The 17,093-nt window shown below is 35.2% G+C and overlaps 1 protein-coding gene across 1 annotated transcript in view; it reads right to left on the reverse strand.

Annotated features, from left to right (window-relative positions):
* Nucleotides 1-17,093, reverse strand: part of LOC104364419 (hedgehog interacting protein) — a 74,654-nt gene that overhangs the window by 10,009 nt on the left and 47,552 nt on the right. Inside the window, exons 5-11 of the mRNA XM_042796931.1 lie at nt 11,137-11,288; nt 10,525-10,698; nt 8,992-9,135; nt 7,987-8,108; nt 5,836-5,959; nt 5,028-5,158; nt 4,343-4,424 (exon numbers count right to left, since the gene is read on the reverse strand). Of these exons, the coding sequence (XP_042652865.1) occupies nt 4,343-4,424; nt 5,028-5,158; nt 5,836-5,959; nt 7,987-8,108; nt 8,992-9,135; nt 10,525-10,698; nt 11,137-11,288 (929 nt within the window). The remainder of the gene's footprint in view (nt 1-4,342; nt 4,425-5,027; nt 5,159-5,835; nt 5,960-7,986; nt 8,109-8,991; nt 9,136-10,524; nt 10,699-11,136; nt 11,289-17,093) is intronic.

Consider the following 17,093-nt stretch of genomic DNA (forward strand, 5'->3'; position numbering starts at 1 on the left):
GCGAAAAGAATTATTCCTCCCCTTTGGGATCACTGTATTGACAGTGGCAAATGAAACTTCACAGGGGATACAGCACTGCATGGCTGCCCCATAAACTTTTCTGGTTTTAGTCTCATCTTTTAAGTGGAAATCTTTTGCACTGTCCATCAGTTTGAGTACTCTTCTCTAGGTATCTTTCATTTCATTTTATTTATAATCTGGTTAGAGATAAAAGTGATCATAATATAAGTGTCCTAAGACCTACAAAGTCACATTAAGGTTGTTCTGCCACCTTCCAAAGTTTATTTTCTTACTTGTTGGTCTGACCCTGTCTATGGTTTTCAAAGAACAGTTGGTAATAGTGTTTAAATTACAGCTGATATGAACCTATCAACAGATTTTCTTATTTAAATATGCATTTTTAATACTGTCCACTCATCGTGCTAGAAAATTATTACTTTTTTTTTCTAATGGGTTTGCCTCCTATTTTCTCTGTTACTGACTAACTGCAATATTTGGACCTATATACATTTTCTATATCATTGTTTAACTAGTTATTTTTCCTATGCATTCAATGTTTTTGTGATTGAAATGAGCATGAATTTGTAGAAACAGAAAGCAAGACAGAAAAATTACAAAACAGAAAGTATAAAAATAGAAAATAAAAAGTTTTCCTTTTTTTGTTCACAAAGGCAATTTATAAAATGCTAGTATTTGTACTGATCTTCAGGACATCTAACTAACCCTACCTTTTAGTTGAGCAGTATGTAAGTGTTTCTCCCTGTATTTTCTCATTAGTTCCTAACCCTGGAAAGTAGATTATTTGTGATAGCATTTTTTTTGATAATTATCGAAGAATGGATATATCTTTCAGAGACACAGTTTTAACTTAAGACATTCTTATTTTGCCTGCTAGTTTAACTCATTTACATAATGCTGGTTTTATGTGTTTGTAGTTCTTAGGATTTCCCCTGTCTTCTCCAATCTCAAAGCTAAATATGCTATTACCTATGTTCTTCACTCTACTCAGTTTTGGTAATAGGTAGCATATGTGTATTTTGCAGCACCTCACATACTTGGTTTCTATAACCATTTTTAACTTTTCCGTTTCTGATTTATCACTCTGTTGTCTAAGAGCTCCCAAGTACTAATATATTGTTATAACAACCTTGTTACAATGAGAAGGATTATTTAATTGTGCTTTTGACGGGAGGCTGTTTAGTTGTTGACATAAAGTATTTGGAGGAACTGAACAGAAGTTTCCTGTGGTACCTTGAATTCCATGTTTCAAACTGCCCTCATGGTGGAGGGATTCAATTTATCAACTCTGTTTAACACCTCATTTTTATTACATGCACAGGATTGTTTTAGGATAGGACTTTTCCATTGCTGAGAATTGAAGACTAATGCAAAGGGTTCTCTGGATTGCCCTCATCCTCTGACCTTCTAATGTTTTAACATGCCCACTTCTTTTGAATTTTTTCTGCTGCTAGCAATATCCAAGTAGTAGGTTTCTTTCTTAAGCTATATTTGAGACAAGGAAATCAGGGTCACAGTTACGTTTGAGAACAGCTTTGATTATGCAGTAGTTTTCTACAAAGATCAAAAGAAATCAAATCCTGCATCTTCACGTAACATTTATTATTTAGAATAAAGTAATAATTTTATAAGCTTGCAGCAGTTTACGAATAATTACTAACAGAAGATTGGGTTTTGCACGAAGTTACTAATTTCCAGCAAGGGGCTACCACGAGGAATGATAATTTTGTTCTTTTACACTACCCCATGAATGGAAGGCTCTCTGCAAATTGATGAGTCTGCCAGGCACCACCTCTCACAGGGTTTTGTTAGCAAGTCATTAATTTCTAAGATGTGACAAATAAATTCTTTGATGTCTTTATTTATACCTGATGCTCATGGCCCACCTGTAGCATCTTTATTTTGTGTTCAGGAAAGCTTACTGTGCTAGGGTTCACACCTATATTTGATGTATTTGTGTAGCCCATACTGTGAGGGAGACATTAAAAGGAGCAACAAAATATTAGCATACAAAAAAATACTAGCATATGAATAACAATATTTTGTTAATAAAGCTTTACATGAACATTTGCCAAAGCCATGGATTTTTTAAAATTGTTTACACATGTAATGTGAAATTAGCGTGAAATGGTAAACAGAGCTGCAATGCTCTTTTGTGGAAGTAACTCATTATCTTTCACTTAGAAGCCTGCAATGGTGTGAGATTGAAAACCAACAAAACTCAAAACTTTTCCTGAATGAAAATTAACCCATGTTTCTAAAAAGTGTTACCAAAAACTATATCCCTTTGCCACAGTCTGTTTAATTTCAACTGTGTGCCAATTTACAAAAGTATTTTATAGTTTTCTGGTTACTCTCACCAGTAACCAAACACAGTCTTGACCCTTTTCCATACATGAAAACAGCCAACCGTGAGCGCAGCAATGGGAGGTCTGGCCTTTCAGGTATGTCAGCTGAAGACCACCCTACTGGAAGAGGTAACAAGAACAAAAAGCCGAGGTCAAACAAGGCAGCCCCATGTAATTAGATACTAATAGTGGATTTAGGGTGTAAAATTCACTTAAAACCATACACCAACAGACTAAACAATCCCAGTAAGAATGGCAAGTTTTGTTCTAAAAAAATGTTTTTAATACCAGAAAGCATAAATAAAACATACATAATAACCTTGACTGACAGACTGCACTAACCTGTAGTAACATCTGCTTCCAAATTATTTGCTTTAGGTTTGGGATAGTATAATTATAAAACACTGAAATTCTACTGTAACTTGTAGTACAGCATGCATCCAATTTAATTAATTTATTATGGAATTCACCTTCAGTCCCAATAAAAATTTTGAGAATTTAAATTCTGAGAATAAAATAAATTCCTCTCTTAAATAGTGAATAGCAAAACCAAATATTCAAGACTAACTATATCTGATGCTAATGGGGAAACATGCTGAGGTAGATGCTGAACAAATAGGCAGTTGCTTTTGCAGAGTATGATGGGGCCAAAGTAATTAATACAATAAACTTAATTGCTGTTGGCTGTTTCATTTTGTGTTAATTTCTGATGCTTTTGCAGGGGTGGATGTGGTATCTTTACATGCCACAGACTTGGTCTGCTAGAGCAGCAAGATCCATCGTGAAGAAAATTATATTTTGCCAGCTAAAGTGAGTATCTGCTAGTCATTTGTTCTTATTGTTGCTGGGGCCCCTGGGTCATGTTGGGAACTGGCTTTTTGCAGTCTTTCCAGATTCCTTAATATTTTCATAGCTCTAGCTGCTTTGCAAAGATCACATCTCAAGAAACTCTGGTTTGATAATTTTCATTTATCCTGATTTTACAACTGGTAAATTAGTCTAAATAATTAAACCAATCATATTAATTCCATGTCTTATAAATCATTTGAGTAGGATTTATAAGCCTTTTGGAAGCAGTGCTTTAAGAACTGTTAAAGAATTTAGTGTATTTTTGGCACACAGTCCAAGGACAAAAGGTTTCCTTCCTCGGTGCTCCAAACCTGCCCAGGGAGAGACAGGTAAATGCAGGGATATGGAAGGATGTTGAAAACTAGTAAGCAGTGACAATTCACACCCATGGAGGATTCAGTCCTCTCTATTATTCTCCATTGGTGGTATCTCCTATAGAACAGATGAGATGTTTCAGAAAGACTGAATTTGTCCCTTAGAGCTTACTTATGGCAACACTGAAATTGAGGAATTGAGGGTTGAACTGACCGGGGATGGCTTGTCTGCTAGCTAGTACTGTCAAATTATTTTCTGTAGTAGCTTTTCAGTATACAGAGTAGGTATTGTCAGCCAGTACTGACCTTTTGAGCCAGACCCGTTGTGCAGTGGCAGGTAAGGAAGCAGTAGGGCTGGGTAGAATTCCAGCATCTGCCTTCCATTGATGCTGCATACCCTCTGTGGTACCTACAAGTCATTTGGCTTCAGATCTACCAGGAGCATCTTTTACCTGTACTGGTCCATATGGTTCCACATTAACTATGTCTACACTTCTGCAAAAACGTGCACAGAATGTGAATCTAGGTGGGAAAGTGGGCAGCATTTAGCAATGTCAGAGAGTAAAAATCTCCAGAAGCTGGTGTTGCTTACACCTCTGTTGTTCTGACATTTACTTTCTGTGAGGCAGTGATTACTTTTAGTGAATCTATTCCACTTGCTGCTGATGGTACATTTGCTTTTAGGAAGCCCCCTGCATAGCAAATTTCCCTTCTTACTGAATATCAGTATTACATCATTCAGCTACATAGAAAGAACCATATTTACTTTTTGCTTTTTAACCTGCTGATCTTAGTGAGAAATGCAATGCTCACCTTTTTGGGTCAATGATCTTGTAGAGTTTTCCACTGTGAGGCTGTGTCATACTTTTACTGCTTGATAATATGTAAATCTCACCTGTTAAAGAAACCAGTGCAATAAATTAGTTCTCCTTTCCCAAGTTGTCAAATCCATGACTTTTGTGATCTAGCTGTATTTGCAAGATGAGATCAAAAAAACTTCAGAAGAAACACTAATCACCAAGATATACAACAGAATCATTGCTATTTACAAATTTAAATAAGCACTTTCCCCAAATTCATGCTAAAATGTGAAAGATACTTTATCATGAATGCCTTTTGTTTCACATTGTATAGAATTCGTTAAAAAAAATAAAATTGGGGAGGAAGGGAGAAGAGGGAGATCGATCTGCTCATGCAATATCTTTGCCCCTTAAGTCTGTAAGATTGGGAATAAAAGCAAGTATATGACATATCATGTCACAGTGAGTGCCACAGTTCACATAATGTGAAAAACCCTTTGCCCCTTCCAACAACCCCATTCTCTTGGTTTTTCTTACAAGGCTGCTAAGGTGTAGCTGAGAGCAGTGTAGACAGCTGTGGCAAAGGAACAATAGGTTTTAGGTTTCTGCTTTTTAATCATTTACTATAATTTTGAATAGTTCAGCAGGCATTACTAATAAGGCTTATGATTTAATAACATTTTTTTTTTTCTATTTACCTAATTCGTCTTCACCAAATCCCAAGACAGGGCCTGAAAAGAAACCTCTACATGAACCAGTGTTGCCAAGACAGAGGGGTTTCTCTTGCCACTGTTTGGTTGCAGGACTCTGTTGCAGTGTTAAAAAATTTCTATATTCAAAAACACATAAAGCAAATTGTTATATTACATTTTGAATAGAGAGTTTTCACTGTCCAGATAAATAAGTAAACACTTGCTGCAAGTAGTTCCATAGAGACACCTGTGCAGTTCATCATCTTATGATTTCCTGCCCGTTATTTTTCAGATGCTTAAAAAGCACAGCGTTTCCCTTCCTGCCATTCAAACATTGCAAAATTAGGTTCCAGCTATGCTATGTAGGCATTTGTGAGCACTGTGCTATTTGGCATGGAAAAACTATGCCCATTCATTAAAGAAACATTAATTTTGCTCCATCAGTTTCCATAAAGCCCCGCAAATTTTCAACGTCTTACCAGTTAGACCTGTTTGGGAAACAGTTCCACAATTAACATTTATTCCTGTCATAATGTAAATGATCTATGTAAGTGTCTGTGGAACTAAAATCTTAAGAGTGCTGTAATATGAGTGTCTTTGCGTGCACTTTTTTCTAAGGATCAGATATGTTACATATGTCAGCATTCATTAGAATGCTGTGCTATTTTATTTCCAAATCTAGAACTGAATCTGCATTGTCACACCGCTGAATTGGCAAAGTGACACAATATACAAGACTGTTGGTGTTCCTTTATACAGGAAGCTCAGTAACTAAATATACCTTATATACATTTTTGGTTTAGAAGAAACCTACCCATTGCGGTCTCCAAACACGTAACTTCCATAGAGTCTTTCAGACTGGCAGCCTCGATAGACAAATCCGCCAACCAAGGATCCACTGCTGAATGGTTTGAATTCTAAAAGTGAAGGCTCACTTTCTAAAAAGGAACTACCATAGCATTAGATCATATGCAGTTTCATATTTTGATTCATATTTATGAAAATGTTATTCCTTCAAGAAAAGAGGTTAATTCCACTTAAATGTTCTTCAAAATTCAAGATGTGTTGCTGGAAATGAAGCATCAAAACAAATCAGAAAATTACAACGAAGGCTGTTTGTGAAGCAATTGGTTAGGGATGTAGATAGGAGGGGCTATAATGGCTTTCTTCCGTCTGCCCAGGTTGGGAGAATAAAACTATGTAAGAATTAGGTTGGGTTTTCATTGAAGTTGATGTGATTATTGTTATTAACTTTTATGTGTCAATACAGTCTGCAGAATATGTCTCCTGAACTTCAGGAATACAATTAAACCCCCTTCCCTGTAAAGTCCTTCCAGTATCTAAGAGCAGAAATTCCAGTGATTTTCAGGAGAACTTGTTTTCAAAGCCTTTTGGTGGTTTGAGAAACTCTTTCAAAATCACGGTATGTGTGTTACATCCCATATTGCTGGCCATAGCTTCTTGGGGTAATTTATTTTATACTGCTGTTCTAGTTGCAGTTCCTATACTTCTTTTTTTTTATTTTATTTTTTTTTTTTTACAAAACTGCAGTTTAGTCATATCAAATAATGTCTTCAAGGAAGTTTCAGTATAAGTGTTCCTATTTATGCAATTAAATACTGCTTAGTGTAAAAGTAGGCTCAACTTTACATGCTAACTGCATAATTTTAAATTAAAGCCACAGCCAATAGACCTTTTTGTATTATAGGAACTTTTTTTTTTTTTTTTATTAGTTGGAGGGATATCTGCAAGTCTTTGATAAATGAATTTCCCAGATTATTCTACAAGAGTAAGAGCTAAAATTTTATGAGGGAGAAAAGGATGATGAGCTCTTTTTATTGAAGCTATTGACCCACAGCCTAGTACTAATACTAGCAAGCTGCTCTGGATAGACACAATATTGCTGAGTTTACTCTGCAATAAAGATGCAGTCAAAATTCCATTGGAGCAGTGGTTTACCAAATATTATTCTTTGGTTTGGCTTTTATAAAATGAACACAGAAAATACATGCAAGAACTGAAGCAGAACAATTACATTACACTATTGTGTACTGTTGTACTAGCCAGCACAGCTGCTTTGCTTTTAAGTAAAGTACAGGTGGGAGAACTAGAGTTCTATAGTACAAATAAAACCAGAAAATGCTACGTTCCAGGAGATAGACCAGTCCTTGATGCTTTTACACACCTTGGGCATTTATCACCTTTTTCTACCATTGAATTTACAAGCTGCTATAATGGTCAGATGGGGTAGATGATAGCTCAGAGTAACTACCACCTGGCTTGCCTGAACTAGCAAGTGATCTTCATATCAGAGTTAAACAGTAAACTAAAATTGTGACCAACAATCATACTGATTCAGAGAGAACATGAAACACTTTAAAATTTGAAGTCCCTAATTGAGTACTTTTGTCTTTTTACAATCTAATCTAAACCAATCGTTTATTATGAAGTAGTAGCATAGTGCATTTTTCTAAGCTTTTCATTTTTAGGAACATTTAAACACAACTCAGTCATTTCCCTGTTTGGTTGTGGTCCCTTGTTTATCTCACTTTTTCCATTATTGAAGGCATATTACAGGAGGTTTCCATTCTGTATCTTAAAAGGTTGTGAATGGCTAAGAATACGTTTTCATCACTTCTTGATATTCCAAAATCTTTTCTTTATGAGCCAGCATATGCATCAACAGTGAGATCTTTGACAGACTAGCAACTGGTGTGTTTCTTAAGTCTTATTTACATGATATTCAACACCAATAAGAACAAAGTTGAGTCATTTAAATTTTTGTTTTGTCTCGCATCTTTTATCTGCTTGTATCATACTTTTCATAAATTCTGTCTTTTGTAGGTTACTTATCCTGTCTATGCTGTAAGTTACCTATCATGGCTATACAGTCCTTTATCTATTTTCTTCTGCTTTCTATTTATTATTCCATGTTCCTAGTAGCTTTACCCTGGATAGAACTTACCATAGTCTTTACCCTTTATTATTTGTAAGATTCTTGCTGAAGATCTGTTCTTTCCATTTGAATCTGAGCAAAGTATAGTTAAATTTATGTTTACATCTGTTGGGTGGCGGTCCACAGCACATCTGTAGAAAAAAACATAAGAAAAGCCATGAGATAGATGAGTTCATAATGTATAATTCTCTATCAATAGTATGAAACATCACATTTTGAAGGACTATTGTTTCTTTGTGGTGTCTGCTCATCTGTATACTTCATACTGAGCCAAAATATCTGAGAAGTGTGTCAGATTTGTATACAAGAGATAATACACCTTTCCCATCCCTGCACCATTTTTTCCATAATGTGAAGTAAAACCATTTTTTCCTAGTGATAAAATGTACTCTGCTCAATACCACCTGAAATGAATAGTGCTTTAGTCAAGCTAAATGAGTGGGCTTATATGGTGTAGGAATTTTGGACTGTTAAAAAGTCCAAGAATCAACTCCTTATCTGAACAACTTGAGTTTCTGAATTTTTTCAAACCATGACTTTACATGTCACTTCAGTACTACCACCCACCTAATTTGCTGAATTATGTGTTGTTTAGTTAAAGTGCTGTTCTCCTCCTTGTTATTGTTTAGATATCACCAGATGTTCTCATTTGTTTTCCATGTGCCTTTTTTTCTCAATCAAGATTCCCATCTCAGCTGTATTTTACCAACTCTCTGCTTTAGGTTCTCTTCTTTCATAAAGGTAACGATTTTAATATTAAAATCAAAAATCCTGTATATTTTTTCTGTCTTTTCAGTATTAACTTATAATAGGTGTTCATGCTCTTCTCCATCTCCTTTGCCAATGTACGTTTATTTCTAACTGTGAGATATGTGTGGAGGTGAAGGAGTGAAAGTTTTAAAAAGTCCACAAGTGCCTTTATTATTAAAATTTTGTTACTGGACTGTAGAAAAGATTTCTGGTTGAAAACAGTATCTGCTCCAGAGTAATTCAGTTTAATTGAAACTTACTTACCGGCCTGGATTGTGGAGTCCATGTGCAAAAATCTCAGGAGGTTGGTTTGTGCTATTAAAATGTGGGTTGCTCCGTGGTATGGAATAAGGGACATTGCACAGGTCAGTATTTACATCAAGGCGCAATACAGAACCTGTAAAATCACTGAGAAAGTTGGAGGATAAGATAATTGGGTTTTTTAAAAGTATTTTACTGGTAGGTTTAATCCATATAATACCACAGTGAACCAACAAAATAAACGACCCACTTTACTGAATAATCACATACAGATTGGTTTTATGGTACATGCAAGTAGCAGAACCTATCAAAGATTCAATTTAGCCCATATGTTGCCTTGTTATGTGCATACTAGAATGCCTCTGACCGTGCTGTTGGGAAGCACCTTGATAATAAGAACAACTTTCCATACATCAATATTGTTTTATGGCGTCAGACACAAGGCTATTAACTCTTCTATACTGTATCTCCTCTAGACTAACCATGGATATAATCACAATGTAGTTACATAATGCTTTTTGCTAACACTTTGAATCTTACTCTTAAATTCAATGATTTCTAGTCACAGTACAATCCAAAGACTAATTATACATTAATGAAAAAAAAAGGAAAAAAAAAGAAAGTCTTTTTATTGGTTGAATGGAGGTATCGTGGGGTTATTTTAAAGAATCAGAACTTTCTTGTGTCATGAAACAGGACAGAGTAAAATGTTTTGCCTTACATTCATGATTGTGATGGAAGAAGGGAGAAGGCCAAGAACGTAGGAATAGAAGAGCATAAAAACTCTTTCTCCAAACATGAAAAGATGCGATATTTAAATTGATTCCTTTCTGTCTTCATCATGAACCTGTTTCAGTCTTCCCGTGTTTTATATTAGTTTAAAATCAAGTATTAGAGTTGTGCTCTGGCCTTGATTTTAAGTATATCCTCACTGCAAAGGGCAGGAGCACCTGCTATTCTGCTGAGCCAGAGGCCTCTGAGCATAGCAACTCATTTTAGGTCTGTAAAGGCTCAGTACCACACTTTCTCTAAAGTAAGGCAAATGTTGCAACTCTTACAGAGCATAATGAAACAGAGGGAAAAAGCAGGTTGAGAAAAATGTATAGGTAGAACCATAGTAGGATTGCTTCTTATGTTCTCTAGACATTTTCCTAATTGATACAGTGTTGTTATTGACTCTGGTATGTGTTTGTAGACACATTTTTAGAATGTTTGCTCAATATAGCTGTCTTGTTCATAGAATAATAGTTTGGCAAAAAGTCTAACCTGTGCTTAAATACAATTCTGTCTACTGATGAGGCCTTCACTATTTAAATGGATTGATAGCACACAGCTACAAGATGTATTTAAGGAGTAAGACACTTTGAAAATCAGTAGTTTGCTAAACCCAGGCACTGAAAATATTAGGATTATGTAGTAAAGGAAGAGGGAGTATGATTTGTCTTGACAACTGCTGATCACTTTTGAATCTGACCCCAAATAATCTGCAAAAACAGAAGACAATAATAGAAGTCTATCTATTGGTCGTTCTTGTACCTTAAACCATCCATCTCCTCCATATCATCTAGAGTGATCATGCCATCTCCAAGGAAAATGTATAGGTAACCATCTGGGCCAAACAGAAGCTGTCCTCCTAGGTGTTTTCGATGTAGTTCTGCTACTTCTAAAAAAACTCTTGCTGTTCTCATATCAACTTGGTGTGGATTTTTCCTGCAATATGAAGATATGAACACAGTTTTCACAGTTCAGTATCATTGTTCTTCTTTTTAAAAATAAACTAGAGTCATTCAAATTATACTTTAAGATGTGGATGTTGTAACTTGGTGGAAAATGTCAAACAATTATTTCTGAGAAATTTCAGTTTTCCACCAATCACAAAAAAATATTTTGCTGCCTATACACAGTAAGTAGGGAATAACTATAATTAAAAAATGTTGGAATAATGACAAAAAGTCTTTAAAAGTTTAAACCAGTGTACTTACTGGCATTCCAAAACTACTGTTTGAAATAAAATCAGCATTAATTTTTCTGCGAGTGCCTGATTATACACACTGTAAATCCAATAGTTCATTTTAGAAATGAGAAATACTAAAATGAAAAGGTTGCTGAAAAATACAGAATTTGTGAACTTTAGAGTTCTACTGGTACCTGGATACTGTGTATTCTACGACTCTAAGGATGTGGTCATGAGGTCCAATAGCCCACCGTTCTTGGTTGGTGGTATAAGACACATACAGCTTTCCATTTTTCTTGTAATTGGGATGGAATGCAAGGCTTAACAGTCCTCTTTCATCTCCTCCCTGCAGTCAAATGAAAAACACAAAGAATTGTGAAGTTAATTATGTTCTTTATTGTGTTTCAGCTGGAACCCAAAAAAAAAAAGTTTCTTTCTTGTGGATAATCTTTGCCCAAACTCTTTTATTTCTTTCCTGACTACTGCACAAAAAGGATTATAAAACATTTCACTTTGGGGAAGTCTTTAAAAGTTAGAACAAGACAATTGCCTTATGTAGTTATCTATGCACAAGTCTCTTACGCCACTTTTGTGGAGTGATTTGTGTATGTAATCTTTGGGAAGCCATGAAGACAAGTTTAAGTGCTGTGAAGGATTCTTTGCTGGGTTACTAGGTTGCTTGTAATTCGTAGAAGACAAATAAAAAGGTCTATAATCAGCAGTCACTTCTAATCCAAGTATCCAAAACCTAAAACACAGTGCTGGCTGCCAACTCCCACTGTCTTGGCAATATGTTTAGAAAACAGTTAAATTGCTTGTGTAATATGTAAACCTTTGTTTTACCCTGGAGGCAGCAACATCAGTTGTCACAACTATGGTGGTCTGTTCATCATAGCTAGTACACTAGGTAATAAGCAGCCTTGGTCTCTGTGCAGAGAAACCATAGTTTTACATGTGGTCCTTCTACGGAAAGGTTTTTGTTATTTTTTAAAATAAAAATAGAAAAATCTCCAAACAACTTTCTTTTGTTATTACATTTGCCACAAAGATCACTACAGTTATATGTTAAGCATCAAATCCATGTAATGTACTGTGACAATGCTAATACCCTGTGTACTTACACAGAAGGCAATTTTTTCTTTGGCTTATAAAAATATATGTAATATTACTGTGCCTAAAATGATATTTGTATAAATGAAGAATAAAACTCAGATTCATTTGTTGCTCTTGAGGTAATACAGGGAAGAGAAGCTGAGGCATAGAAATAAACAGAGTACATAATTAACAATTCAACTTAAGTTCATATATGTGATTATTCACAAGCTGAGAGTTGTTTTGGAGTTTAACTCAGGGTTTGCCAAGCCTTTCAAAACTAGTGACTCTTGTAGGTTCAAGTGCTCCAGCTCTGCACCCATAAGGAGACAAAGTTTTGCAACTCTAACCACACCCATGATAACTAATTATGAAATTTTAAATTATAAGAGAGAATGAAGCTTTTAAAATGAATTTGCAATTCAGATTGATGGATGAGCCTGTCTTCCTGTTGAAAGACACCCCACAAAAGGCCTAATTGGGAAAGTGCACAGCTTTAATTTATTTTAATTCAGCATGATTGCTATACTTCCTTTTTAATCACAACCACCAAAGAGAAACGTGAGTCAGAAATGGAGATGTAAATAGGTCAAGATATTTCCATACAAAGAGATCTGTGCAATGAAATCTGGATCCTGCTAATTTAGAGGTAGCCAAAATTTTCTGGTTTGTTTGCTAGAAAAAAACAGTTTCAGGAGGTTATCAGAGAGGTTAGTTTTGAAAGTCTAATTAGAGTTGCCAAATCAGTTGCAGTCATCATGGATGAAGGGACTGGTAATCTAGCTCTTTCTCCTTTACGAGCCAAAAATAATTCTGCAGCTGAGTCTGAACTGATTGTAGATATTACTGTATGAGTTTCTAAGAGTTTTGACCAAGTTGCTCTGATAATGTCTGAAGCAAAGGGAGGCAAATCAGTTGCTTTGGGAACAGTAAGGCATATTTCAAAGATTCCTGATGAATGATTCTATCTGTTGTGCCCAGACAAAGACAGTCCTATTTCTTCTCCTGAGAGATGAGTCCAACTCATTTAAGGGCCCAGGAATGTCAGTGAGTCACACTAGGCCTGCCATTCAAGGTGAGTTATTGAAAGTATTAGTAAGAAAAGATCTTTCTGTTAATAAGCTGAAGATTTTATTTAGCACTTGATGTCATGGGAGCAGTCTCAGTGTGAAAGTGAAGTTGCTGAAAGCGTAAACAGGTGAAAATTAAATTAAGAGCTTCTAATGAAGTACACATGAAACACGAATTTGACAAATGAATGAAACATGGGACCTTCAAGGTAGTAATTATGGCAGGTTGTATTCATAGGATCAGGCCAGCATTTCTACTAACTGCTGCCTTGCATGATTCTATTAGACTGCAATATATTACTTTGTTTGTGGAATATATCTATTGCTTCCTGAAAAGTCATGCTGCTTTCTGTTTTTCAAAGTGAGCCAAGCACACTATGTTCTAAAAAGTCAATTTACTCGTGCATTTAATAAAAACTTTGGAAATATCACTCTAAGATACTGAAATCAGTGCAGCATCAAGCCATAAATTGGCTTATGGTCAACTAGAAATCTAGCTGAGTTTTTCCGTGATTATTTTTCTCTGGTTTTGGAAAACAATTGTTCATGTGTACTTTCAGCTTTATCACTACCTAGAAAACCTGTTGTTTCCAATTAAATAACTGCCACAACTTCCATAGCTTTTGAAATTATCTCTGTGATGCCAGAAAGTGTATGGTGTTCTGTAGTGTTATGTCTTGTATGTTGTGGGGTAAATTGAGAGATATCCAGCAAAATCCCTTACAAGCAGTCATTTTGCTACTATTGAGCTGAATAGTTATATGCCAAATTTTAAAATATCAGATTTTCCCTATAAAGTAATCCTCCCTTTTATTTTTATCAATGGACTTTTGATGCCTACTGTGAAACCAGTATCCCAGGCTTGATAGTCTTGTCCTGTAGTTACCATATGTCAAATATCTATATATTTCTCTTGGCAGCTTAATAAGTTATTGACATATTTTCTTTCTAAGTTTCCCCTTAAATGAAACCAGCACCAACAAACGGTAGATGACATGGCAGATTGTATAAGATTCTGCACTGCACTATTTGATGGAATAACCATTAATGTTTGTCAGTTGTATAAGCAAGGGCAAGAAGAATGAGACAAATCTTTGTATTCCATTGGGATGTCTGTTGAAGACAAAGAATGATGGTTGGCTGAAATGAGTATTAATTACCTAAACATACTGTGGACTGGGGCCAATGTGAAATCTCTGTTGTAACTAAGCCTGGAAGCTCATGCTTCCAATGTCTGCTTGTGCAGCTCTTTAGCCTGAACGGTCCTATCTTCTACTCATGCCAATTGCATGTTTTGCACCAATACTACAATTGTGTCAAAACTGATTTTCCCTGGGCCAGATTATAAACTTCAGCTAGGGAGTTCTTTGAAAGGAAAAACATTCATTTAAAAAACCAGTTTGGTCTAGTTTAGGACCACAAGCATGAAAATAATTTAATCAGAATTATATTATCTTAAGCCAGTACAAAGCCAAGTAAAGATTAATTGTATGCATTAAACTTAAAGTGTTTCTTTACTTTTAATTTTTAAATGGTTGGTTAGGTATATTATGCCAGTTCTGAAAGTATATAACACCGGTAAATGTTCTCAACCAAAGTATATTTTTAATATTTCTTTTTGCATTATAATTTCTGTTGTTATATATTTACACTTGTAAAAATCTGAAATAACTGCACAACACAATCTACTTTGTACTTTGACTAACACTAAGAGGAGGAATTGTTGCATGTGAATACTGAATTTTTATAGAAGGGCGCTACTTTCACATAAACACTCCTTAGACGTGGGCTCTACTTTCAATCTATGTGTTCCCAAATGTACTCTGGTAGATCTCTGACATTATATACAGAAGTAGTATTATATTATTAAGGTATTACACTTTTTATATAATACAGAAACATATGCTGCACTTATTTTTAAGACATGCTACCATTTCATTATGTCAATATATCTATTATTTCCTGTAGTAAATATAGAGAAATACAGGGGAATGCCTTAACTGTTGTTGTTAACTATTTAATTTAAAATAGATCATATTGTAAGCGTGGCCCTTAATTATGTAACCTTAGTAATAATTGATTTTAGTATGCAAAACAAGACATGACTATTTATTTCCATTACTCTCTGTGGCTTAATAGTAAACAATATAGGTAGCAGATTATGAGTTTTCTTTTAACATTGATTTCACAATTCATTCATATAAAATAGTGCTATTTATATTTAACAGCTTTTTCATCTGGATAATCCCACTCTCATGCTGGAAATGAGTAGCAACCTTTTTTAAAAAGGGTTGTGCTTAAAATATAAATATTCAATGGTCATTTGTAACAAAATATTAGCTCTAATGTAATATCTTTATATCTTTTTTTTTTTTCATCTATTATTATAGAGCAAATTCTGTGTAGCTTGTTGAGGTAGTATGATCACTCTTAATTTAGTTTATTTCCTATGTAATAGATACCATAAGTAATATGCATTACCATGTGTTTGATCTTAAGGAGTTTTATTTGTAAAAAATATGGGGTAAGGGCTCATGGAACATCTAAAATCTCTTAGCAGGCAGTACCATACTAACCCTTCAGAAAGGGATTTCTAATTAGGAGATCCCAAAAGAATCTCTGCTTATTTGAACCTTCCTTTACCAGATCTTACTGTAGGGCTGAAGATCAATGTCAGGTATCTTTCTCAGCAGGAAGTGTTTGCTTAATTGACATATTTTGGAAATTTGGCCCCAGCACAGGATAGAAACTTGACTACAGCAGAAGTTGAAGCCAGCAAAAGGTCTGCTCAAGGGCACTCCTTGCCTTTCAAAGCTGCATCAATTATTTTGAGAAACACGAGGGGGAGGTACCTCAGACAGGTGAAAGGGGACAAGAGATACAGAATGAGAAAAACAGAAATTGAGGCTGTAGGTATGGTATAGGAATAGAGCTCCTATAGACCTCTTGGGTGTTGAGAACTCGAGTGCTTTGTTATCTGAACATCTGTGGGGCCTGAGGCCTCTGGCAAGGGAAGAACTTGTAACATAAGACATTTACCCTAGGGAAAAATACTTACACTGATGTCATGGCTTGGTATAGTATACATACTAAAACCTATCTCCAAAGCATTTCCTTTTCCCTGTTGTGCTGCAAAGCTTTATTTTTATTTTTTTCCCCTCATTTATAAATGGCTTTGCAGTTATCTAAGGATTTTTTTAAAAAAACATTTTAAATGGATTTTAACAAATGCACTATTTTAACACCTGACTTAAAAATAACTTTAGATATAGCAATGCTTTACAAATAAATGTATACAGGGAAGATGCTTAGAGGACCACACTTTTACTTGGAATTTAAGAATTTAAGCACAAATCTTACTGAAGTTGGAGGTGGGTTTTGTTCAGAAAGCTGCAGGGCAGGATTTGGCTGAAAATCATTGATGGTCAAAGTGTATCCATCACAAAGTTTTCTGCTATGATGTTTGCAGTGATATTTAAATGCTCATTTTTTTACAGGACAACTGAACTCACAATAAAGTAATGACATTCCACTCCTTTAGTGCCCACTGAGTCCAAAAGTCAGACCTATCAAAAGGTAGTAAGAAAGTGATTCATAAAACCAGTTCTGCATGGATTTTGAATGGGGCTTGTCTGCATTTGGGGAAAAGTCAGAGTACATATTCACAGTATTTACACACACATATTTATTATGCAGCATAGTTTTCCAGCAAAACAACTCCGGGGTGGCCATAACTTGAGTAGAAATAAATAAAAAAGAGATCTAAAGATAGCACTGGAACTTAAAACCTAATTCTTTCTTTCTTCTTACTTCTGTTGCAGCAAAGACAAAATTTTGACATGGCCTTGATGATTTTTTCTTTTCCTTACCTTCATAGTCCTTTGAAGATACCAGTCACTAAATGCAGGACCTTTCACTTCTAGTCCTAGTCCTCTGTACTTATTTTTTTTAATTCCTCAACTCCAGATTTTGCTGTTCTGCTGGGCAAG

This window comes from Tyto alba, unplaced genomic scaffold (genome assembly GCF_018691265.1).
Source record: "Tyto alba isolate M040663 unplaced genomic scaffold, T.alba_DEE_v4.0 Super-Scaffold_23, whole genome shotgun sequence".
Lineage (NCBI taxonomy): Eukaryota > Metazoa > Chordata > Aves > Strigiformes > Tytonidae > Tyto > Tyto alba.